General features: G+C 44.0%; 1 protein-coding gene across 1 annotated transcript in view; it reads left to right on the top strand.

Annotated features, from left to right (window-relative positions):
* ABCF1 (ATP binding cassette subfamily F member 1) overlaps nucleotides 1-26433 on the top strand; it is a 67912-nt gene that overhangs the window by 14858 nt on the left and 26621 nt on the right. Inside the window, exons 3-12 of the mRNA XM_040325230.1 lie at nucleotides 2417-2503; nucleotides 8376-8511; nucleotides 12528-12562; nucleotides 13931-14038; nucleotides 18621-18680; nucleotides 20108-20204; nucleotides 21498-21649; nucleotides 23807-23869; nucleotides 24000-24089; nucleotides 24990-25058. Coding sequence (XP_040181164.1) covers nucleotides 2417-2503; nucleotides 8376-8511; nucleotides 12528-12562; nucleotides 13931-14038; nucleotides 18621-18680; nucleotides 20108-20204; nucleotides 21498-21649; nucleotides 23807-23869; nucleotides 24000-24089; nucleotides 24990-25058 — 897 coding nt within the window. The remainder of the gene's footprint in view (nucleotides 1-2416; nucleotides 2504-8375; nucleotides 8512-12527; nucleotides 12563-13930; nucleotides 14039-18620; nucleotides 18681-20107; nucleotides 20205-21497; nucleotides 21650-23806; nucleotides 23870-23999; nucleotides 24090-24989; nucleotides 25059-26433) is intronic.

The raw sequence follows: 26433 nt of genomic DNA, 5'->3' as shown, positions 1-26433 counted from the left end.
TAATTTTATTTTCAAAATATAGACGGTACAGTCGATATTATACAACAAAGATTCATTATATTGCATTACACAATGACATATTTAGTATTAAATACTCTCTAACAATACCGCGGTCCAAATCAAAGAATCATTCAATAGTCGGATATAAAGGATACAACAAAAAATCACATGTTTCTGTAAACCAACCTAACCGAAATCGAGCAAATACCCGTACTTTCCCATCCCCAATCATCCCCTAAGTTTAGGTCAAATTCATTGTAACTAGTATTATAAATCATACTAGAAGTTATAATATTCGACTCCATGAATATGATAAATTCATAAATAACCTCCCTACATTCCCTACACCATATCTGGGTCGAGTAGTTTCAAGGGAAGCATAGTATCTATTTTTCCATGATTCCAAAACAATCTCCTTTGGTGAATTAGAAGGGATAAAATGAAGAAATAAAGAAGAGAAAACAAACATAAACTTTGGTATACTTATACTTTCGATCTAGGGAAAGAATATCTTGATAACACAAAATATTATCAAACAATTAATTAAAAAATGTATTTGAGGAATCAACTACACCTCTAATATTCTCTCCTCAGATTCCAGGAGTTAAAAAAATACTGCTATCCGAAATTTCAGTATACCTAAATTGACTAAAGAATGCATCCATATGGATAAAATAACATTTTATATGGGGGGGGAAGGAACCAAACCATAAATAACACATTTATGTAAAGAAGGTTCCTAGTGTTATTTATAGCGATGTGTGTTTCTTAAGCCCCGTACACACCGGCACACGACATTCGGCCTGTGTGTATGCCAGCGGATCCAACAGAAGGCGGCCAAGCATGCTGGAAAACCAGCAGCCAACCGTCTCTAGATCAATGCTTTCAGCCAATGGCTGACTGGAGTGTTCTGGCGGGGGGCTATCCCCCTATCAGAACATAACAGCTCAGCGGGGGAGATCTTTGTACTAATGTCAGATCATTAGTACTGTGGCTCTGACCGGAGCCATTTTTTTTTCTCTCTACTTTAGCACACTGGGTTGAACGGAAAAAACGAATAGTTTGAACCTGGCTTAAAGCGGAGGTTCACCCATACCCTACACATTTTCCCCTTCGCTTTATGCTCGTTTTGTCTAGGGGAATCGGCTATTTGTATTAAAATATGATCCGTACTTACCCGTTTTCGAGATGCATCTTCTAACACCACTTCCGGGTATGGGCTGCGGGACTGGGCGTTCCTTCTTGATTGACAGGCTTCCGAGAGGCTTCCGACGGTCGCATCCATCGCGTCACGATTTTCCGAAAGAAGCCGAACGTCGGTGCGCAGGCGCAGTATAGAGCCGCACCGACGTTCGGCTTCTTTCGGCTACTAGTGACGCGATGGATGCGACCGTCGGAAGCCTCTCGGAAGACTGTCAATCAAGAAGGAACGCCCGCTCCCGAAGACCCATACCCGGAAGTGGCAGAGAAGATGCATCTCGAAAACGGGTAAGTACGGATCATATTTTAATACAAATAGCCGATTCCCCTAGACAAAACGAGCAGGAAGCTAAGGGGGAAAAAAAAAAGAAATGGTTGAACTCCCGCTTTAAGAATGTAGAAAAGGACATGCATAGATGGGCTGTAATCCATGTTTGTTAGTAACTTTATGATGTACATTGTTTTAGTTCATGGGTCTTTAAACTACGGCCCTCCAGTTATTCGGGAACTACAATTCCCATCATGTCTAGTCATGTCTGTGAATGTCAGTGTGTTACAAGGCCTCATGGGAAGTGTAGTTCTACAACAGCTGGAGGGCCGTAGTTTGAGGATCACTGCTTTAGTTGATAGGTGTGAATAGTTTCTTGAACACTTCCAGGTTATAGTATGGATGTCATGTATAGTACTATAAATCCTCCATTGGTGTGTGGTGTCACAGTAATAGTGGATGACTCAGTATGTGACAACTTTTATTATAGTGAAGTGATTCATGTAGCCAAGAATGTCAGCTGATCTGCTGTGTTCAGCACGCTGTCTTTATCTAAAATGTCCTCCCACCACTCTAGAGCCCTTTACAGGTATAGTCTAATGTTAGTGATCCTGTCATTATAATATCACGTTTATAACCTGTTATACTGCTGAAAGAATAGAAGTGCTGGTTGCTTTTAGAATTTAGTTAATATGACCCTTTTAACTTTTTTGGGGGGAGTTCAATTCCATTTATTTCAATCTTAAAAAAAAAATTATAAAATTTTATTGAAAAAGAAAAAAGTGCAGGTTGCCAGACTTGACACTTTGATACACGCGTTATTGTCAGTTTTCACCTAACACACATACAAATATACTTTTATCTTTTACATTTACCTGCATGTCACTCTTGTCTTGGCTCAGCTTGCTGCGTCCTATCTATTAATTCATATTGTTTTCCTCATACCAGTTCTTCGAGGAGCTGTCGGCAGATAATAAACAAGCTCAGGAGGAGGAAGCAGCAAAAGAAAGAGAAAAGGAACAGCAGCAGCAAGAGGTGGGTACTTGGCACTGTACATCCTGCCACAGTTCTCTTTAAAGGAAACCTGCCATAGGAGAGACCTCAGGGGTGCCAATGGTGACTGTTGCTAGTTTTCTGTCATGCTGATCCTGTAGCTAAAATATTGTCCCTGACTTTGTAGCAAAGGGGTCAGGATTTTTCACCTTCGTCCACCTTTTCAAGTCAGTTACTCAGACAGCGTAAAAGCCAGGCAGCAAGTATTTTCAGGATATTGGCAGTGGCAGCCAGTTTCATAGACTTAAAGCGGATGTGCCACTAAAAAAATATATTAAAAGCCAGCAGCTACAAATACTGCAGCTGCTGACTTTTAATATAAGGACACTTACCTGTCCTGGAGTCCAGCACCGTCCGCAGCAGATGACGAGCGATCGCTCGTCACCCTGCTGCTCCCCCCTCCATCCACGGTGAGGGAACCAGGAAGTGAAGCGCTCCGGCTTCACTGCCCCGGTTCCCTACGGCGCATGCGCGAGTCGCGCTGCGCCCGCCGATTGGCTCCCGCTGTGTGCTGGGAGCCGAGTGTTCCCAGCATACAACGGGGGACGGACGGGAAGTAAGGAAAAAAACCATCGTGTGGCCGGAAGTGGGTGCAGATACCTGTCTGTAGACAGGTATCTGCACCCCCCTCCCCCCTGAAAGGTGTCAAATGTGACACCGGAGGGGGGGAGGGTGCCGATCAGCGCGACTTCACTTTAGAGTGGAGATCCGCTTTAATTCTTACATAGTGCAGGCTTGCAGCTTTAAAGGTAAATGTCACACAAAATGGGAAGTTCCACGTTAAGGCCTTCTCCCTATTCTTATTTGACATTTCAAAGTGAGTAACTGGTTTGACAGGTACCCGCTCCCACTTCCGCCTAGGGGTTCTGAGCAGAAGCCCCCTATGTTCTTTAAACCCCAGTGTAATGTGTTCATTCAACTTACGGTGGGACCCCTACTGGCTGCTTACCGTAGTACTCTAAAGTTATGTGTACTTTGTACACTTCCTGAGGGTCCTTTCCCACGTATGGATCCCTTGAGGATCCGTACCGTTCTTATCCGCTTGCTTGGCGGGGATCGCTCTATTGATCCCCGCTGAGTCGGCAGATGACAGGGCGATCCCTGCACACTGTGCAGGGACCGCCCTGTCGGATCTCCTATCTCCCCTATGGGGGAATCGGATGAACACAGACTGTCTGTCCGTGTTCACCCGATCCGCTCTGCAGACGGATGTAAAAATAGGAGTTTCCACTGTCTGCAGAATCGGAACATAACGGACACCGATGAGATCGGGTGTCAGCGGATGTTCATCTGCTGACACCCGCTATCTCATAGGGATCAATGTATGTCTCTTTTTCATCCGTAAACGGATGTATGAAACAGCGGACATACGGTTTGCTGGTGTGAAGGGGCCCTAAGGCTTCTTTCACACTGGGGGCCAGTTCATGCCACATGCAGTCCAGTGCATTTTTTTTTTCTGCATCAAAAACCCCTGGAAAGTAGGTTTATATGGTTTTCAATGGTATAGTTCACACCAGTGCTTGCAGTTCCAGACAAAAAAAGAACATTGCATTTTTTTCTGCACTGGACTGTGTAAAATGCATGAAAAATGCACTGGAATGCACATGTCCTTATTTAAGGTTAAAGCGGGGGTTCACCCCAAAAAAATGTTTTAACATTACATTCAGCCGAGTTGTCAGAATGACAATCGGCTTTTTTTTTATTTTATTTTATCCCCGTACATACCGTATTTTCACCGCCGCTTCCGGGTATGTCTTCTGCGGGACTGGGAGTTCCTAACTGATTGACAGGCTTCCGACCGTCGCATACTGCGCGTCACGAGTTGCCGAAAGAAGCCGGACTGTGAGTCGGCTCTATACGGCGCCTGCGCACCAACATTCGGCTTCTTTCGGCAACTCGTGACGCGCAGTATGCGGCGGTCGGAAGGATGTCAATCAATTAGGAACGCCCAGTCCCGCAGAAGACATACCCGGAAGCGGCGGTGAAAATACGGTATGTACGGGGATAAAATAAAAAAAACAGCCGATCGTCAGTCTGACAACTCGGCTGAATGTAATGTTAAAAAATTTTTTTTTGGGTGAACCCCCGCTTTAAGAAAAAAGGGGGGGAATGCACTGGAACGCATCAAAAACACGCATACAGAAAAGCATCCGGACTGTGTTTCTATGGTGTAAACTGGCCCTTAAAATTGTGATGGTTTTGGCATATTATGAAAGAGTAATGTTAAGCCTTCTCACTCTTTCCATGCCTTTCATGGTGGCATTCATTCTGTTAGTGGAGCATTGTACTAGGGTAGTTTTTTTTTTTTTTTTTTTGAAAATTCTTTTTATTGACTAGGGTAGGTTTTAAGTATAATACGTCACACTATTGTAACCCATTTGTCATTGGAAGTTGTGGGATGGTTTTCTCCCTTGCTGTCCTGAATAGCAGTATGTTGACCGCTTAAAGTGAGCCTGCCATCACACGGGGAACACCGCGTGCAGCAGGAGATCAGGTATCCCAAACTCCCCAAAGTGTGCAACACTTGCAGCAACCGGGGAGCAGTGAAGCGTGGCTGCTAATTAAAAAGTACGTATTTTCGCTCTTCTTTTACAGATTGCCTTGTACTTGGATGTGACCCTGTAGTGGAAGAGCTGCTTAGGTTACATGTTTTTTTTTTTTTTTTTAATAGGATATAAATATATATATATAATATAAAATATATAATTTTTTTTTTATTTTTTTTTGATGAATTGACATGTCTGTCATTTTTATCAAAGCACCTTTTAAATCTGTCAAACAATTACCATTTTATCCAGCAACCAGTTTTCTATAACTGCCCTAAAAAATAAATTTCATCTTCTATTTTTTTGCAACATAATTCAGTTTGATACAGAATTCCCCAGAATCCCCATATTCATTGTAATTTTCTCACTGCCCCTACCAGAAGTCTCCATGGGTCAAATGACAAAGTGCGTGTTTCGTGGAATAAGAGGTGTTGCTGATAAATATTGAGCCTTGCCCAGAAAACGCTGAGATAGGAAGCTGTAACTGCCACACTATTCTACATATTCCCCCCAGGAAGTCAATGCGCTTGCGACATCTGTCCTGCAGCTTCTTAAAGGGGTTGTAAAGGTTCATATTTTTTCACCTAAATGCATTCTATTACCTGACCCCTCGAAAGTCCCGTGCAGTGAATGCGCTGGCTTCTCGGCTCATTCATTGGTTAATTGATAGTCGCGCAGCCATTGGCTCCAGCTGCTGTCAATCAAATCAATGACGTGGCACATAGGGGGCGGGGCCGAGCGATGCAGTCAGTGGCTATGGCCACAGGCTGTATCACGGAAGCGTGCCTGCAACAATTAACCCCCATGGGGTAGAGCTCCCATGAAGGGGCTTAGTTCTTGCGGGGAGGAGCCAAGACAGCCGCCAGAGGGACCCCAGAAGACCAGGATCAGGGTCACCCCTTACAAAAACGAGCTGCACAGTGGAGGTAGGTATGACATATTTTGATATTTAAAAAATAAAAAAAAGGGAACCTTTTAGTGTTCCTTTTAAGTCCCTCCAAATAAAATTCCAACTGCTGGTGTAACCACTCATTTGCAGAATTAGTTGCCTCCAGAACTCTCCCAAATCGTTGTCCCTTTTAGGTGTTTTTTGAGATTGGGGAATGAACAGATGATCGTCAGAAGGAGCCAGGTTGGGCGAATTGGGTGGATGGGATATCACTTGAAAGCCTAAGGTGGTCAGTTCTGCCATTGTTTCATCTGCAGTGTGTTGTCTTGCAACAGGATAACACCTTTACAGAGCTTTCCTCAACTATTTTCCTTGATATTTTGCCTCGACTTCCTCGATAAAGCACAGTAATATGTTGCATTGATGGTTGAAGCCTTTTGGAGGTAGTCCACCAGCAGAACTCCCTTCTTTTCCGGAAAAAGACGTTTGCTTCTGCACTGACCATTTGCACACGGAACTTCTTTGGCCTGGGGGAACCACTGTGCCTCCATTCCTTAGACCAGTAATGGCGAACCTTGGCACCCCAGATGTTTTTGAACTACATTTCCCATAATGCTCCACTACACTGCACAGTGCATGAGCATCATGGGAAATGGGGTGCCAAGGTTCGCCATCACTGCATAAAGCCTCGCACACATGATCAGACTTCCATCTGACTTTTTCTGTGGATTTTTGTCCGAATGGTTGTTGGCCGTGAACTTGGTATGCATACACACAGCAGAACATTTTCAGCCAACATTCACCAAACTACGTGTTTTTTCAGCTCTTTACCGCCACCCTTTGGGCAACTTCTGCTATTGTTGTCTGATGTTTATTATTGGTTCAGAGCATGTGTGTTTGTACTTTGGATATTAGGCCCCTTTCAGACGGACGGCTGTTTTGCCGCAGTTAAAAGCACTACAAATGTTTTGTGAAATACAAGGCTCCAGGCACTGCGATTAGCTGCACTTGCACATTGCGATTACATGCGTTTACGTGCGTTTAACTGCAGCCGCGTTTAGCTGCGGTATTCATTTCCATAGCAACCCTTTTATTTTAATTTTTTTTGTTTGGGTCCCTTGAATTCTAAAACGCTGCTATCTGCCGTTGACAAAAAATACTGCGATTACCTGCGGTTATGTGCATATAGCTGCGCTACATCGCACCTGGACGCATTCAATTCTATTTTTTCTATTCGCACCAAACCGCATGTAACGTAATCGCACGCAAACGCTGTGTGTGAATGGGGCCATAGGAAAACATTGTGTGCTTTTAGCTGCGGTAGAAAAATAGAAAATCCGCAGCTAAAAGCACTATTCTATCCGTCCGTCTGAAAGGGGCCCAAGTCCGATGGATTTGTGTACATACGATCGGATGATCCGATGGAACAAATGTTTTGTCGGAAAATTTGAGAGCATGCACAGCCAACATTTGTTGTTGGAAATTCCGACAACAATTGTCCAATGAAGCATACAGACGGTCGGATTGTCCGATAAAACATGTCCGTCGGACCATTATTGTCAGAAATTCCGATCGTGTGTACGGGTCTTTAGACTGTTCCTTTGTCTCAGGATCATAACAGTAGATTCATGTCTAATCATCAGTTACCAGTTTGTCCAGGAAATTTGACTAATTTCATGCAATATGTTCCAAAACAGCCACCCCGCATTTCCTCTTTTGTTGGGTTTTCAAAATTTTTGGGATACAAGTTGTTGTGGATAATGGCACCAACTCTCTCATGTGATATTCCCAGATATGTAGCAATACTTTTGGAATATATTAGGAGGTCTTCGATGATCATGTCATAGATGGCTTTCACATTTGCAGGCACAGAGACAGAAATGGGCATTCTCCTGGGTTTCTCACATTCAACACTGACATGGCCAGTTTTTAAAATTGACAACCCAACGTTTAACTGTTGCATATAAAGGGCCACTGTCACCCATAGTTTGTGACATTTCATCATTGATCTGCTTTGCGCCTTTTTCTTGGAGAAACAGGAACTTGATTATGGTCCTATGCTCTTCCACATTGAATTTTTTTGGAGGTGCTGTCATGTTTACATTGGACATGAAAAAGAAAGATAAGTTAAAATCCTAGGTAGTTGATTTTTGCACCATTGACTATAGACCTATTGGCCAGTACATCCTGCAATATACAACTTCCTATCTCAATTTTTCTGGGTAAGGCTCCAAACTTATCGGCACCCCCTCGTATGGCATTCTTGGCATACCCTTACATGATATTAATGGCTTAGTTGGGTGTTGAGATTTATATTGAGATGCATGGTGGGCATTTTAGTTTAAAATTCCCCATGTGACGGCAGATAAAATACTATTCTGGAGAGTCTTTGTACTTCATAGAGTTGTTTTTGATGCAGCAAAAGAAAAAAGAAAAGGAGAAGAAGAAAAAGAATCGGAGTAAACAGAAAGGAGGGGGAAATGATGATGAAGACCGGGAGATCACCGAGAGGCTGAAGAAGCTGTCAGTACAGCCCAGCGATGAGGAGGATTCAGGTAGAACAGGATCTGCATTATTAATAAACATTTAAAAATGTTTGATTACTTTGGTCACTCGTGTGAAAACCTCCAGGCTTTTTGTGAGCAAAGCAGTTGGGCCTCATGCACATTGGACATTTTTACAGCTGCTGTTTTTGGCATCAGATGTTTTTTTCTACAGTCAAACTCTCCAGCTTTTTATCCTATGTGTCCAGGCATCAGCTTTTTGGCTGGAAAACCCCCCCAAAACTAGTGGATTCTTAGAGAATTTTTACAGCTGAAAAACTCCTAACGTCAAACGCCTAAAAATGCTAATAAACACTCAAACGGCTGAGCTGTGTGTTTTTTTTTTTTTATTTTAATTTTTTTTTACCGTTTTTGATCCATTAAAAAAAAAAAAGATATTGCAAAAACGTTGAAAAACTCGCTGCAAAGCCGCTTGCATTTTTATAATGTTATTTTAATGTCTAGTGTGCATGAGGCCTCAAGTATAGGCAAACCTTTTTATTCTGTATTGGAGAACTTGTGATGGGTTGGAACCCGTCCAGATTTTTATTACTATTTGTTTTCCCACTGGAGAGATTCACCCTTTCTATAAGGTGATTATTTTCACCGGGACAGAAAATAAGAAAAGTCCAAAAGTTGTCACCAGAACAGGATCTGAGGGGAATCTTCCAGTAAGGACACTTGTTTCAGTGACAACTGTCTAAGAGGGGATTTAGCTTACTTTTAAATGGAAATCTCTCAAATCCGACACTGATGGTAAACAAAACCTTGGCAGAGGTCCATACTGTATCCCAAAAAACTGTTTAGGCTTTAGATGAGCTTTAAGCCTTTCATTGCCATATCTGTTTTTTGCATTTTAGGCTGGGTTCACATATCTGTGGTGCGGTTTGGTGTCCTGTGCATTTCAGGTGCAAGGTTTTTCCCTGAATTCGCACCTGAACCGGACCCAAAAAATGCACAGAGCCCTTTTCAAAAATGCACAGAGCCCTTTTCAAAACTGCATCACATTGAAAGCCGGTCACATTAACATGTTATGCGAATTGGATTTGGTTAAAAACGCATCCAATCTATAATCCCTTTTATGTATCCAAACCTCATGGTCGGAGACAGTCAACAATTTTAAAAGACTAGAATTGTCTCAATATAGTGTGTGGGCATGAAAAAGTGCAGTATTTATTTCGAGCATTACCAAGACCCAAAAATGTTATTTTTTTTTAGAACAAGGAACAAATCCCAAATTTTACTGTAGTGGTATACCTTGCTCATACGGCCTCCCAAAGCATAGGGTCTCATAAGGGTCTGGAATGGATGAATGGTCAGCCCAGCATATCAGTGACAGAAAGCGTTCTCTATCTCCCTTGTCCAAGTAATAAAAGTGGGATAATTGAGCGGCTATGTAGTGCAAATTAAGGTCAGGGAGGGCCGTGCCCCCCAAGTTTGTGGGATTTTTGAGAATCTTCCAGGACAACTTGTGCCCCAAATAAAGGTATTCAGAATAACATTCATACCGTCTGCTGAAAAGGGGTCACAGGAATGCAGAATGAACTGCACTGCTGTGACCTAAAATCGGACACCCTAGAGAATAAAATAGTGGTCGTTCCAATTTATGTTACACAATTGTTGGCATAACAGTTGTTCTGAAATGCAAAATTTTAGTAGATAATTCATTAAAGTGGAGGTCCACACAAAAAGTGATCCTCCGCTTTTCAGGACCCTCCTTCCCTCCGGTGTCACATTTGGCACCTTTCAGGGGGGAGGGGGGTGCAGATACCTGTATAATACATTTTTTTTTTTTGTATCACTTTTATTCCTATTACAAGGAATGTAAACATCCCTTGTAATAGGAATGGTGTGTGTGACAGGTCCTCTTTATGGAGAGATGTGGGGTCAATAAGACCCCACATCTCTCCAGTCTGGAAAGCATGAGATCGTGGAATAAATTCACCAATCTCATGCTTACTAGCCGCAATCGCAGCTTTGTTTACTTCTGGGAACCCGGGCGTGACGTCATCACATCGTGCCCGGGCCTCCAACGGTTACAGAGAGGACTGGTGACCATCTGGTCACTAGTCATCTCTATGCTTCCCATCTGGCGCCGGACCATTCTTTCTCTGGGCCCCCGATGGCACGGGAGAGCCCAGAGAAGCACCGGATGGCGGCTGCCTATAAGAACGATCAAGCGACGGAACCGCCGCTATGATTTTTCTTATGGTACGCAGAATCGCCACTGGCAAATGATATCTGAATGATGCCTCTAGCTGCAGGCATCATTCAGATATCCCCTCACAAAGCCCAGGAGATCCCATCCGTGGACGTCATATGACTATAAGCCGGTTAAGTGGTTAAAGTTATTCTTAGGACACTTAAATTGCCTATTTTGTTAAAATATAAAAAAAAGAGGTTGCACTGAATAAATACTCGACGTCAAGCCTTAAATTTGTGTGCGCCTATAAAATGGTGGGGAAAAAAATATTTTCCATAGGTGATGCTTTAACCACTTCCCGACCGCCGCATGTACATATACGTCGGCAGAATGGCACGTACAGGCGCATTGGCGTACCTGTACGTCCCTGCCTAGACGTGGGTGGGGGGTCCGATCGGGACCCCCCCCCGCGACTTGCGGCGGTCGGGTCCCCTCGGGGAGCGATCCGGGACGACGACGCGGCTATTTGTTTATAGCCGCTCCGTCGCGATCGCTCCCCGGAGCTGAAGAACGGGGAGAGCCGTGTGTGAACACGGCTTCCCCGTGCTTCACTGTGTCGGCGCATCGATCGCGTCATCCCCTTTATAGGGAAGACACGATCGATGACGTCATTCCTACAGCCACACCCCCCTACTGTTGTAAACACACACACAGTGTACACCAAATCCTACAGCGCCACCTGTGGTTAACTCCCAAACTGCAACTGTCATTTTCACAATAAAGAATGCAATTTAAATGCATTTTTTGCTGTGAAAATGACAAAAATCCCAAAAATGTGTCAAAATTGTCCGAAGTGTCCGCCATAATTTCGCAGTCACGAAAAAATCGCTGATCGCCGCCATTAGTAGTAAAAAAAAAAAAAATGAATAAAAATGCAATAAAACTATCCCCTAATTTGTAAACGCTATAAATTTTGCGCAAACCAATCAATAAATGCTTATTGCGATTTTTTTTTTACCAAAAATAGATGGAAGAATACGTATCGGCCTAAACTGAGGAAAAAATTTTTTTTTATATATGTTTTTGGGGGATATTTATTATAGCAAAAAGTAAAAAATATTGCATTTTTTTCAAAATTGTCGCTCTATTTTTGTTTATAGCGCAAAAAATAAAAACCGCCGAGGTGATCAAATACCACCAAAAGAAAGCTCTATTTGTGGGAAAAAAAGGACGCCAATTTTGTTTGGGAGCCACGTCGCACGACCGCGCAATTGTCTGTTAAAGCGAAGCAGTCCCAAACTGTAAAAACACCTTGGGTCTTTAGGCAGCAATATGGTCCGGGGCTTAAGTGGTTAAAGGCCCCAATCGATCATCAATTTTAAAGTTGCCCAGGAGCGCTAGTGCTAGTATTATTGCTCTCACGCTGGCATGAACATTGACATGTAACATGTAGGGCAATCACCATTTTTGTACATATGTTCCCCAACGCATCCATTTCTCTATGTATAGGTTGGGTAAGGGGGGGATTCTTTTTTTTTTTTTTTTTTAATGTATTTATTTCAATGTTCAAAACCACCTTCTTTCTTTTTTTTTTTTTTTTTTCTTCTTATAATTGTATTGCTCTGTCTTTCATTCACAGGAATCTGAGAGGTATGGGCTGAAAGCTATAGGGCTTTTCTGCAGGAGCCTGACATTGCACTGATCACCGGTGTAATATTTTGCTGGCTTCTGCTAAATTGAATAAATTAAATAGCGCATTGTATTTTTCCTGTGAAAAATATGTGCATTTATTATATTTTCCCAAAAGATGAACGTGGCCTTTTAATAATAAAAATATGCAGAGTAACGCTATACATTCATTTTAACAATGGCTTTTCTTTTGCAGACCATGCTCCTGCTCCAAGAAGAGGAAAAAACCTGGTAAATTTATTTTGGCAAACTAAATGTGCTTTTTACTTGATCTTATGTTTGTAGAGTGTGATGTTACTGTTGATCTGTTTGAGTAGCTGACGGTGACTGTAAACCAGGTTGGGGGGTGTTTGATGTACCATGATTTGTTGTGTTTTTTATACAGTGCAAATAAAATAATACCTTCAGCTATTACTTTCAGAAAGTGTGTAAATATATCCACAGAAGACCAAAAAAGTGACCTAGAAGCAAAGAAGGACCAAATTGGTTTGGCTGCACAGTGGTTCATGAGGATCCCTTTGGCATTTGGCAAATACATATAAGGCCCCTTCCACACGGGGCGGATCCGTTGCAGCGGTCCCCCAGCTCAGCGGGAGATCTATCTGCTGAGCCGGCGGATGACTTCTAGATTGTAAGCTCTAACGAGCATGGCCCTCTGATCCCTCCTGTCTTGAATTGTATTGTGACTGTACTGTCTTCCCTGATGTAAAGCGCTGCGCAAACTGTTGGCGCTATATAAATCCTGTATAATAATAATAATGACTGGTCGCTCTCTGCTCACTGAGCGGGGAGGGGCTTGTCGAGCACCGATGTTTGCTATGGAGTGATCGGATGAAAACAGACAGCATGTCCATTTTCATCAGGTCTCATCCGATCCGCCAGGACGGATGGCAATGTATCGCCATACGTCCGATTTTATCGGATGTCAGCGAACATGGTCGCCGCTGACATCCGATGCTCCATAGACTTACATGGTGTGCCCATTCAGGTCCGCCGAAAAAACTGACAGGGTGAAAAAGGCCTAATGCATAAAACTTCTATAAAAGCAATAAGTATTCTGAATCTCTAAAAGTATTGCCTTAAAGAAAATGCTGATTAAAAACTGTATCTAAGCCCAAAACAAAATGCATAGCAGTCCTTGGATGAGGTAGCGGCATTAGTTTTCAGTCTTTTTTTTTCCATTCTGTTCCCCTTATGATCCTGCCAGTATCTAATTTCTTCTAGGCTGGGTGACAGCTCACTATCTATGGAGAATCAGTTTTGTTCACAGTCAGTCAGGGCTACAAATACCTCTTCTCTTCTCCATAGCCCGGAGGGGAGGGGTTCTGTAATCCTCAGACATAGCTGGGAACATTGTAAAATATAAATAAAGCAGGAGACCCCACAGCAAGGTATCAGCTGCCAAGATTTCTGGCAGGGTCAACAGGTATTTTTTGCACTTGACAAATTGTCCAAATGGGACCAAGTAAGCAAAGCTATCCATTAAATAGAAAATAAGTGCTCCTAAAGATTTATCTATGGGGACCCCCCCCCCATAACTACGACCTTGACTCTGAGACGTGAGTGAAAAAGTTCTATATCTTGTGATTTCTTTTGCAGAGTAAAAACATCTTTGCCGCTCTTGGAGATAATGACAGCGAGGAGGAGAATGAAGACGAGGAAGAAGAGCAGACGTCTAAAAAAGATAAAGGCAAAAAAGTGAAGGTGGTGTGTACATAGATGTTCTCTATACTAGCATGAATACACAAAATGCCACATCACATCAGCAACATTGTTGCAGCTACAAATCTATTTCTTTTGATTATTTGCTTTTGTAGATCGCTGCAGAATTTTTGTATATGACTTCAAATTGCTGGTGTGCCCTGGTCAAAAATGGTTGAAGCTGGTGATTCTGTAGCTAGCCCCTAAGTCTACAAAAAAGTAATTTGCTTAAAGTGGTTGTAAACCCTGTCTGAGAAGTTTCACCTACAGGTAAGCCTAGATTAAGGCTTACCTGTCGCTGCTTGCAATATCTCCTAGACCTACACGGTTTAGGAAATATTTGCAATAAATAATACGCCGATGTCTATGGTGAATGCGCGATGTAGGCAACGGCACAGGCGCACTGAGTGTGCCGTTGCTGAATGGCATCGTGCCATCAGTGTCGGCTCCCATGCGCATGCGTGGGAGTGACGTCATCGCTGCTCCGGCCAGTCACCGCGCCGGAGCAGTGATACCCAGAAGGAAGAGGATGAAAGATAGACTCTTCGTGGAGGCGAGGAAATCGGGGACATTGCAGGCTTTGGTTTCAGGTAAGTGACACATAATGGGCTACTATACAATGCATAGTAGCCCATTATGCTTTACCTTTGCAGGGAAACAAAGAGGAAGTAAAACCCATCAGGGTTTACTTCCTCTGTAAGTTGACTTTGGGGCAGATTGCTACATACACAGAGGAAACACCTATATGAGAGCTGTTTATCTGCCAAAGGAGTTGTGTTTCTATTTATCTGGTCCTGAGATTTACACGGCCACACAGCACAATGAAGTGGATGAGCATAATTGAGGACTGCAGTGTTCCCTCTGCACCCATAGCCTGCTGACTAGACATTAAGGGCCAGATTCAGGTACTTTTACGGCGGCGTAACGTATCGCATTTACGTTACACCGCCGCAAGTTTTACGGGCAAGTGCTTGATTCACAAAGCACTTGCCTGTAAAGTTGCGGCGGCGTAGCGTAAATCCCTCCGGCGCAAGCCCGCCTAATTCAAATGATCCGGGTAGGGGGCGTGGATCATTTAAATTAGGCACGTTCCCGTGCCGAACCTACTGCGCATGCTCCGTTTTGAAATTTCCCGCCATGCTTTGCGCGAAATGACGTCGCACCGACGTCATTTTTTTGAACGTAGACGTGAGTTACGTCCTTTCCTATTCACGGACGACTTGCGCAAAAAAATTCAAAATTCGACGCGGGAACGACGGCCATACTTTAACATGGCAGGTCTATCTATACGACACAAAATAGCAGCTTTAACTATACGCCGGGAAAAGCCGACTAGCGACGACGTAAGAGAATGCGACGGCGACGCGTAACTTCGTGAATCGCCAGGAAAAAGCTAATTGGCATACCCGATGCGGAAAACGACGCAAACTCCACCCAGCGGGCACCGAAGTATTACACTTACGATCAGAAGGCGTACGAAGCCATACGCCTGTCGGATCGAAGCCAAAAGCCGTCATATCTTGGTTTGAGGATTCAAACTAAATATACGACGCGGCAAATTTGAAAATACGCCGGAGTATAACGGCGTACTTCTTCTGTGAATCTGGCCCTAAAAGAGCAGTAGCAAATGGAATAAGTCGGCTTTCTGCCCACTCTACTTTCTCCTATCAGCAGGTTCCTTTTCAGCAAACTGACACGTCTCACACCTGATTGGCTCTCTGTCATGCCCTTTCTTCTCCCAACCTGACTGCCATTGTAGAGGTGGGATTGCATTTGATTCCAAGTCGTATTTAACCACTTCAATACCGGGCTTTAAAACCCACCTCCTTCCCGGGCCTATTCTGGCACTTCTTTCCTACATGTACAAATCCTCATTCTTTTGCTAGAAAATTACTCAGAACCCCCAAACATTATATATGTTTTTTTAGCAGACACCCTAGGGAATAAAATGGCGGTCATTGCAACTTTTTATCTTGCACCGTATTTGCGCAATAATTTTTTAAACGGCTTTTTTTTGTAAAAAAAATGGTTTCATAAATTAAAAAATAACAAAACAGTAACGTTAACCCAATTTTTTGGTAAAATATGAAAGATGATGTTACGCCGAGTAACTAGATACCTAACATGTCACGCTTTAAAATTGCGTACACTCATGGAATGGCGCCAAACTTCGTTACTTTAAAATCTCCATAGGCGACACTTTAAAATTTTTACAGGTTGCCAGTTTAGAGTTACAGAGTAGGTCTAGTGCTAGAATTGTTGCACACGCTCTAACGCACGCGGCGACACCTCACATGTGTGGTTTGAACGACGTTTACATACGTGGGCGGGACTTACGTGTGCGTACGCTTTTGAGCGCGAGCTACCGGGGACAGGGGCATTTTAATTTTTTTATTATTATTTTTTCTTTTTTATTTTACTTATTTCTTTATTTTTTACACTTTTTTTTACACTTTTTTTTTTTTCAATCGCTTTTATTCCTATTACAAGGAATGTAAACATCCCTTGTAATAGGAATGTGTGTGACAGGTCCTCTTTAAGGAGAGATGCGGGGTCAATAAGACCCCACATCTCTCCTGCAGGCTGGAAAGAATGAGATCGTGAAAAAAAATTCACAGATCTCATTCAAACTAGCCGCAATTGCGGTTTGTTTACTTACGGGGACCCGGGCGTGACGTCATCACATCGCGCCCGGGCCTCCGACGGTCATAGAGATGACTGGTGACCAGATCGTCACCAGTCTTCTCTATGGCAAACATCCGGCGGACGGCGATCATCTCTCCGGGCCCCCGGTGGGACGGGAGAGCCCGGAGAAGCACCGGATGGCGGCGGGAGGGGGGGGATGTCCCCTCCCGCCGCCTGTAAGAACGATCTAGCGGCGGAACCGCCGCTATGATCGTTCTTACGGTGCGCAGGATCGCCGCCGCTAAACAATGATATCTCAATGATGCCTCCGGGTGCAGGCATCATTGAGATATCCCCCCCGCAAAGCCCATCACGTCATATGACGTCCACCCAGGATAACAGGTCCCCGTTTTGGACGTCATATGACGGTGTGCGGGTGTCAAGTGGTTAAACACTTACACTAGCTGCATTTAAAAAAACAAATGGAAAGCCAAATTCTGGGAAATTGTTTTATTTATTTATTTTTTAATTTAAATTGCTTTAGCCTAGTTATCTCTAGATATACTGCATTCAGGCAAATGCGGAAAATCCTTGTTGTCTTTATTATAGATTTACTGTTGGCTGTGCTGCTGTTGCAGGAGTAGCATGCGCTCCCCTTTCCGCCCCACTCAGAAACTGATAACATATATTGAGGTTGATTTACTAAAACTGGAGCACTCAGAATCTGGTTGCATGGTAGCCAATCGTCTTCTAACTTCAGCTTGTTCAACTTAAGCTTTAACAATTAAAACCTGGAAGCTAAATGGTTTCTATGCAGAGCTGCACCAGATTTTGCACTCTCCAGTTTTAGTAAATCAAGCCCATTGTATTCTATTCACACAATATATTATCAACGAATGATGTTATGACTTGGTTAGAAAATGGTTCAAATTGCTGCACCATGTTCTTACTGCTCTCTTCCCTCTCCCCCAGCCAACACTTTGCATGCCCGTGTTTCATTTAGCCAGTGGGAGTGAAGAGAGTTGGACCCGAATGGTGTGGCAGGGAGGAAAGGGTGGTATATGAGGTGGTGGTGCAGCCATTTAAAGTGTATCTAAAGCAACAATTTTGTATTTATTTTTTTGTTGGACCCTGTATTTATTGATGCGTGTTCTTCCGTTCAACCCCTTTTACACTGGGTTGGCTTGCAAACCGACCTGAAACAGCCACTGCTGTCTTTCCAGTGGGAAAGCCCCCGAGGGGTGTGCTAGCAGGACGGGAAAAAAAAAGTCCTGCTAGCCAGCATCTTTGGAGTGGTGTGTGTGTGTGTGTGTGTATACCGCTCCTGCCCATTGAAATCAATGGGGCTCCGCAGCTATACCGCCGGTAGATGCGCTATGTGGTGGTTTTTAACCCTTTTTCAGCCACTAGCGGGGGTAAAACCACCCCGCTAGTGGCCAAATTGCACCGCGAAATTGCCAATAAAAAATGGCGTTTTACCCCCGACCCCGTCCCAGTGTGAAAGGGGCCTTAGAGAAAACGTTGTCCTGGTGACCACCGTTCCTTTTATTTAAAGTGAGGGAAAAATCAAATATGGGTTATCAAAAGAAGTCAAATAGAGGGGAAATCTTGCAATAGAGACTTCTGTTTCAGTGACATCTGTGTAAGAGGGCATTTCCCTCATTTTAAAGAGTTCCTCTCCCTTCCTGTACAGAACAGGAGATGTTGAAAAATCTCCCCAATTGGGCATAAATAACAAAAGAAACTTTGCAGGAGTTTTAATAATTTCCTAATTTAAAAAAGGGGGGAGGGGAAGGTTTTGGTATACCTGCAAGTGAAGCTATTGTTTTGCTCCCCATGTTCAAGCTTGCCTCACTTGAGTTTTAAATTGTCCTAGCAACGTAAGTGTTAAACAGATGAATTATGTGGCTACTACAACTCTGATTGGCTCACACTCATTGCTGCTCACTTATGTTTTTCTCAGGAAGAAGAGGAGAAAAAAACGAATAAGAAAGGAAAGAAGAATGAAAAAGCCAAACCGAAGGTATGTTTATTTTTTGCATGGTAGTTTTTAACCACTTTAGCCCCGGAATAACTGGCTGCCCAATGACCGGGCCATTTTTTGCAATTCGGCACTGCGTCGTTTTAACTGACAATTGCGCGTTCGTGTGACGTTGCTCCCAAACAAAATTGACGTCCTTTTTTCCCCACAAATGGAGCTTTCTTTTGGTGGTATTTGATCACCTCTGTGGTTTTTGTTTCTTGCACCATAAACAAAAAAAAGCCACAATTTAGAAAAAAAGCTATATTTTTTACTTTTTGCTATAATATCTATCCCCAAAAAATATATATACGGTAATTTATTTATTTTTTCCCCTCAGTTTAGGCCGATTATGTAGTCTACATATTTCTGGTAAAAAAATCTCAATAAGCGCATATCGATTGGTTTGAGCCAAAGTTATAGGGGATAGTTTTATGGCATTTTATAAAAAAAAATGTTTTAACTAGCAATGACGGCGATCTACGATTTTTAATCGTGACTGCAATATTGCGGCGGACACATCGGACACTTTTGACACTATTTTGGGACCATTGTCATTTATACAGCGTTCAGTGCTAAAAAAAATGCACTGATTACTGTGTGAATGACACTGGCAGGGAATGGGTTATCCACTAGGGAGCAAGAAAGGGGTTAAGTGTGTCCTAGGGAGTGATTCCAACTGTGAGGGGGCTGGGCTACCAGTGACACGACGATGATCCCTGCTCCTGATGACAGGGAGCAGTGGATCACTGTCCTGTCCTGTCGCTAGGCAGAACAGGGAAATGCCTTGTTTACATAGGAATCTCCCCGTTCCGCCGCTCCATGACACGATCGCGGGACACTGGCAGACATCGAGACCGCTGGTCCCGTGGAAACAGTCACGGAACTCGCGTCGGGCACGCGCCCACTAGGTGACAGATTTAAAGCAACGTACCTGTACATTGCTTTGCCTGCCCCGTAAATGTACGTTAGGCAGTTGGCAAGTGGTAATGAGATAAAGTGATTGTAAAGCTTATTTTTTAGTAAAATAATAAACCTGTTATGCTAACCTGCTCTGTGCAATAGTATTGCACAGAGCAGCCCTGAACCTCCCTTTCTCTGGTTCCTTGCTGGCACTCGGGGCTCCTCCCCTTCTCACTGCGCTACCATAGGAAGCACCTGCTGGCTCACTCCCAGATTTGAATGATGACAGCAGGAGCCAGTGGCTGCTGCCTCTGAGCAGAGAGAAAGGGATGAGCCGCTGCAGTCGGGCACATCGCTGGATCAAGATCGAGCGCCGGTAAATTTACTGGGAGTGTGAGGGGGTGATACAAATATAGGGACATTCCTTACCTTCATGCAAGGAGCGCATTAAGGTAAAAATTGCCCAGCCTTTAGAACCGCTTTACCTCTTCACCTTTCTCACTGTTTGTTTTTTTGTTTTTTTTCAGCCCCCAAGTGAAGATCTAGAAGAAAGTGAAGAAGAGGCGCCAAAAGAAAAGGCAAAAAGCAAAGTGAGTGTCTCTACCCTGGCAGAGTTATTTCATTGCTGACAGAATAATAAACTAAAAATAATTTATTAAACAAAACTGGTGGTGGTTAATTTCTGTCTATTAAAATATAATGAAGGGAGCTAGGAGTCTGTCCTTCCCCCTTGTATAGTGACACAGAAGGGAACGATTAGTCTGTCCTTCCTCCGGCAGGATGATGCACACAGTTGGGAGCTATGAGTCTGTCGCTCCTCCTGCAGGGTGACACATAGAAAGGAGCTATAAGTCTGTCGCTCCTCCTGCAGGGTGACACATGGAAAGGAGCTATAAGTCTGTCGCTCCTCCTGCAGGGTGACACATGGAAAGGAGCTATAAGTCTGTCGCTCCTCCTGCAGAATGACATAGTTGGAAGCTACTATTCTGTCCCTTCTCCTGCATGGTGACACATAGAAGGGGGCTTTTAGTCTGGCTTTCCTCCTGCAGGGTGACCTAGACAGAATAGATCTTATGAGCCTGTCCCTCCTTTTGCAGAATAACGGAGGGGAAATCTTGCAATAGACACTTCTGTTTCAGTGACATCTGTCTAAGGCCTCGTACAGACGAGAGGATATCCGCTGGAAACGGTCCGCCGGACCGTTTCCAGCGGATAAATCCTCTAGCGGATTTGGATCTGATGGCTGTACACACCATCAGATCGAAATCCCCGCGGAATACATCCGTGGTGACGTGGCCGCGACGATGATGCGGCGACGCTGCGCGACCCTGGAAGGTAAATACTTCCACGCATGCGTCGAATCATTACGACGCATGCGAGGGATGGGAGCGGACGGACTGATCTGGTGAGTCTGTACAGACGACCAGATCAGTCCGCTGGACTGGATTCCAGCGGATAGATTTCTTAGCATGCTAAGAAATTTTTATCCGCTGGGAATCCGTCGGCTGGATTTTTATCCGCTGGGAAATGTCCGCTAGGCCGTACACACGACCGGATCTATCTGCTGGAACTGATCCGCGGATCAACCCCAGCGGATAGATGCGGTCGTGTGTACGGGGCCTAAGAGAGGATTTCCCTCATTTTTAGAGAGATTTCCTCCTACTTGTACAGAACATGAACTGTTAAAAAATCTCCCCAAATATATATGTGTGTGTGTGTGTGTGTGTGTGTGTGTGTGTGTGTGTGTGTGTGTGTGTGTGTATATATATATATATGTGTGTGTATGTGTGTGTGTATGTGTATATATATATAACCTTGCAGGAGTTTAAAAAGTTTTTTAATAGAATTTTAAAAAATGGGGAAAAATGTGTTGCTTTGCTCCCCATGGTCAAACATGCCTCACTTGAATTTTTAATTGTCCTAGCAACATAACTGTTAAAAAGATCAATTCTGTGGCTACTACAACTCTGATTGGCTCACACTCATTGCTACTCACTTATGTTTCACAGGAAGAAGAGGAGAAAAAGCCAAATAAGAAGGGAAAGAAAAATGAAAAGGCCAAACCAAAGGTATGTTTATTTTTTTTTGCTTTGTAGTTCCTAATGAGATAACGTGATTGATTGTAAAGCTTATTTTTTTATTAAAAACAATTCAACCTGTTATGCTAACCTGCTCTGTGCAATAGTATTGCACAGAGTGGCCCTGAACCTCCTTTTCTCGGGTTCCTCGCTGGCGCTCCGGGCTCCTCCTCTTCTCAGTTGGCCCCCCCATAGGAAGCTCCTGCTGGCTCACTCCCAGATTTAAATGACAGCAGCAGGAGCCAGTGGCTGCTGCCTCTGCGCAGAGAAAGTGGAGAGCCGCTGCAGACAGGCACAGCGCTGTATCAAGATCAAGATTGAGGTTGGGTAAATATACTGTGAGTGTGAGGGGGTGATACAAACATAGGGACATTTCTTTACCGTAATGCAAGGAGTGTATTAAAGCAGAACTCTGGGAAAAAACTTTTTCCCATGTCCTTGTTGCTGATCTCCTACCTTCACCAACTATGCCATCCATGTTCTTCTGAGCTCTGTAGTTCTTCTGCAATAGCCTGCCGATCTTGCTGAAAAACCTTATTGCCCTGTGACATCCGGTTTGTAAGACCGCTGGCTGCTAGTCCTTCTGTATCCTCGGCGGTCTATGCACTCCCACTTGTAGTTCAATCCACAGCGAGCAGGGAGTTATATTTCCTGTAGTGGGCAGAAGGGTCTCGCAGCCCCCGGTCTGTGTCACCCATGGAGGTGGTCTTCTCCGCCTCTGCTCCCTGTCAGTCTTTGCTTCCACGCCCGTCTGCCCGCTATCTCCATGCATAGCCTGATCGTTATCAGATGACTGGATGACATAGCAGGGATCTCTGGCTGTGACAGGTATTGTATGCGAGAACACCGATCACTGTAATCTCCCGCCGGCATTGTGATTGACGGCGTACTGTGCCAATGCAGGTGGGAGATTGGTGATCTGTGTTCTTGCATACAATACCTGTCACAGCCAGAGATCCCTGCTGTGTCATCCAGTGATTTGTGATCACGATCCTGCTATGCACTGGTAGGCCACTGATTGCACAGTTGGAACAATCTCAAAGCTGTAGCAGGAGCAATATTTCTAATACTGAATTACAGCAGAGTACAGTGTGTATAATATATAGTTATGGCATGTGTTTACAGTTCAGTAATGATTATATAACGTAAGAAAGCAATATGTATATCTCCTGTTGTGGCTGGAGGGGAGAGAACAGACATGCTTTACATTTATAAGAGGCTGTAACCTATCATACTGTGTGTTACTGAGTAGTATGGCTTGCTGGTTGCTGACTGAAGGGTGTGACTTATGTTGAAGTGGGCTTGTTCACGTTTACATGTACAAGCCTAGTGTACCTCCCACATTCATCATAATTGGCAAAGCAACGTAGTCTGATTACAGTGTAAAGAGGGGAGAGAGGCTATGATGCAATCCCTGTTCTAACATCTCCTCTATGGCAAAATACAGGCTGCACTTTTTGAATCACAGAGCTGACTTCCTGAAAATTAATTTAGACATTTTTTTTTTGTTACATTTACATTTAACTAATGTGATTGTGTGTGTGTGTGTGTGTGTGTGTGTGTGTGTGTGTGGTACTAGTGGGGGATATTTTTGAAAATCTCGGAGTTGTGCTTTAAAAGAGAAGTATGGGTTTCGAGTTTTTCCCATATTCATCCTTGCCTCGGTGGATGGAGAATCAGACTTATGCTCCAGCTGTCCCCCACCGTCTGTGCACTGAGAACCGAGCCACGAACATTGCCATTGGCTCGGTTCTCACAGATCCTTGAGAGGAAAGAGGTTGACTGTCAGTCAGCCTCTTTCCTCTCTGCTTCTCCACGCTCATTGGAGCACTGAGCAATGGAGGGGCTGGAGCGGCTCGTTGAGACTGCCATCAATCAGGGCAGCTGGCGGTTCCCGACTTGGAAGTCGTGATGACACTGTGCCCTGACTGATGGCAGTGACGTCAGCGGAGAGTGGAATTCAGACCGCTCTCCGCCGAAAACGGGTCACAGGAGTGCAAAACGAATTGCATTCTTGTGACCCAAAGGAGAAGCCCAGCCTAAAAAGCTCAGGCTGGACTTCTCCTTTTTAAGGTAAAAAATGCTGCCCTGCCTTTAGAACCACTTTATCCGTTTACTTTTCTCAATGTGTGTTGTGTGTTTTTTTAGCCCCCAAGTGAAGATCTAGAAGAAAGTGAAGAAGAGGTGCCAAAAGAAAAATCTAAAGGCAAAGTGAGTGTCTCTACCCTGGCAGAGTTATTTCATTGCTGACCGAGAGAATAAATCATTTCTTAAAACACAATTTGTGGTGTTTAATTTCTGTCTATTAAAACATCCAAATAATAACTTCTTTAATTTACAGAAACCTCCTCCTAAGGCTCCGGAAAAGGTTGAAAAAGTTGAGGAAGAAAAGAAGTCCAAAAAGGGCAACAAAAAGACAAAACCGACACCGGTAATTTATTTCTCTCATGGTTGCAGAGCTCTCTTTGCAGACAGATATGTTGAGTCCTATTTACTTTCTAGAACACGCTACAACTGGCTATACCCCTGTGGCGCAATGAGCTAAAAAAGTTTTCCGTGGCTGACACTTGGGGTGACCACATTTCCAAACTGCCGTTCAGGGACACCCCCCCTCTCTCACACCCCCCCCCCCCCAAAAAAAAAGATGAGGAGGCGGGGGAAAATGTAGTCTCGGGGTTAATGGGGAATATGGCGGTGGGTTATTTGTCAGGTGAATGTGCCACTTGACACCCATAGCCTGCCACCAGTTGCCGTGCTGCTGTCGCTCCCTTTGCATGAGCCACGTGTGTAGAAGGAAAGGAGTGGCGTCACTATCTATCTGGAGGAGAGTAAAGATCACACCAGTTCCTGCTGCTTGCCGCTGGCTGCAGGAGGATGAGGTGCCGAGGTGGGTGGGGACAGCAGTGCTGCACTAGGCGCAGGCCTCGCTCCTGGTCTCGCTCTCTGAGAATAAATTGTCACTGGTTGCAAGATGCCAGGCAGCGCCGGCCCTAGCAACCAGTTCCGGAAATTTAGTTATTAGTTAGTAGGGGGTGGCTGTGTCCTCTATTTTATTCCGGGACATGTCAATTGAAGGCAATCCGGGACACGTGGGCACCCTACTGACACTGTCTTCTCCCATCAATACTTTCATGAAGCTTCTTTTTTACATTTTAGGGTAGTTGTACTTGTAGTTTCGGGTAGTTGTTTTGCCATCCATTCTCAGTAAATTGCAAGTATCAATGGGTTCCAAGATCTCTGGGCACAATGAGAAAGCTGGAGATGTTCTGGTGATACAGAACTGTCCACCTACAGTATATGATCTTATTTCATCCTTTCTTTTTCTACATAGAATCCAAGTCGGTTTAGTGCTCTGGATGATGATGATGACGATGCAGGCAGTGCTGGCTCACAGCAAGGGGTGAGTCCTGATGCATAAGAATTAGATGTGCGCCGAATGGATATTTTAGTGGTGAAACCGAAAATGTAGGATGCACTTGGCTGAAAAGTGAAACCGAAATGAGCGTTTTGGAAAAAGGGAAAAAATATATATTGTGAACTTTGGGGGTTGTTTAGCTCTGCGGTATTAGGTGCATAAACCGTTAACGTTGAACCAAAAAGGGTTTTATTTGTAACCAAACCAAAAACAACGCTTCATTCAGCACACAGGGAAAAATATAAAGTACAAGTCCGCTTGTCTCCAGCATAAAAAAAAAAGTCAGTTTTTGGCTTTAGCACAGCAATAATTCCAAAGTAAAGGCACATACGGTTTTAGGTAGGTCTTCACCCCAGAACTTCCATTCCTTGCTGACCCTTTATCAGCTTCTCACAGGTGCACTCCCATACTCCTCCACACCCCCTCTATCAGCACTTCCTGTCTTTTTAATTTGTTCTTCTGGAAGTTCTTAACCCCCCCTGTGTGCTTGACTGCCAGTGGTCAGGAGAGGAGGCTCTTTCCCTCCCGAACGTCACGTTAGAGCCTCTCCGGGCCCGAAATGACACTCTAAACAGGGGTCTTCAAACTACGGCCCTCCAGTTGTTCAGGAACTACAATTCCCATCATGCCTAGTCATGTCTGTGAATGCCTCATGGGATGTGTAGTTCCGCAACAGCTGGAGGGCCGTAGTCTAAGGACCCTTGCTCTAAAGCCTCGTACACACGATCGGACATCAAACAAACGTTCCCTTGGATTTTTGTCCGAAGGGAGTTGTCCGGTCATACCCATAGCATACACATGCTCAGACTTTTTCGGCAACAAACACGAACGTAGTGAAGTTTCAACGTACTGACGAGAGTTTAAAAGAGGAAGTTCAATTCTCCGGCGTCACCCTTTGGGCTCCCTCTGCTAATCGAGAGTTAGAAGAGGTTTCGTCTGTGTGCATTCGCGATTTTCAGTTTCGTGCCATTTTGTTTTTTTCTGAACGTCCGTTCGTCAAGCAGACATTTTGCGCAATGGGGTTGTGCTAACTTGACCCAAAATATGTTTGCTTCATATAACCAAAATACACTAATCCAAAGTAAAGACATTTGTTTTTACTCCGTCAGTATCACCAGCAAAGCAGCTTTTAGTATTATCACATTATAAAGAAGAAGAGAATGTGCGCTGCTTTTCTTGATTTCAGAACTTGCCGCGTCACGAATGTGCTCTTTCAAATACGAACGCTAGTTTTACTAGACGGAAAGCTTCCGGATGGTCTTTGCTTCTGAGCATGCGCGTTTGTACTTTGTCCAAAAGTCTGATTGCTTGCTGTACACACGGCTGGACTAGGCACCATCGGACTCTTGTTGACGTAAAG

The sequence above is a fragment of the Rana temporaria genome, chromosome 9, assembly GCF_905171775.1.
Source record: "Rana temporaria chromosome 9, aRanTem1.1, whole genome shotgun sequence".
NCBI classification, from domain to species: Eukaryota; Metazoa; Chordata; class Amphibia; order Anura; family Ranidae; genus Rana; species Rana temporaria.
Note: the sequence above shows the minus strand (reverse complement) of the source record. Positions and strands in the feature narration are given on the sequence as shown.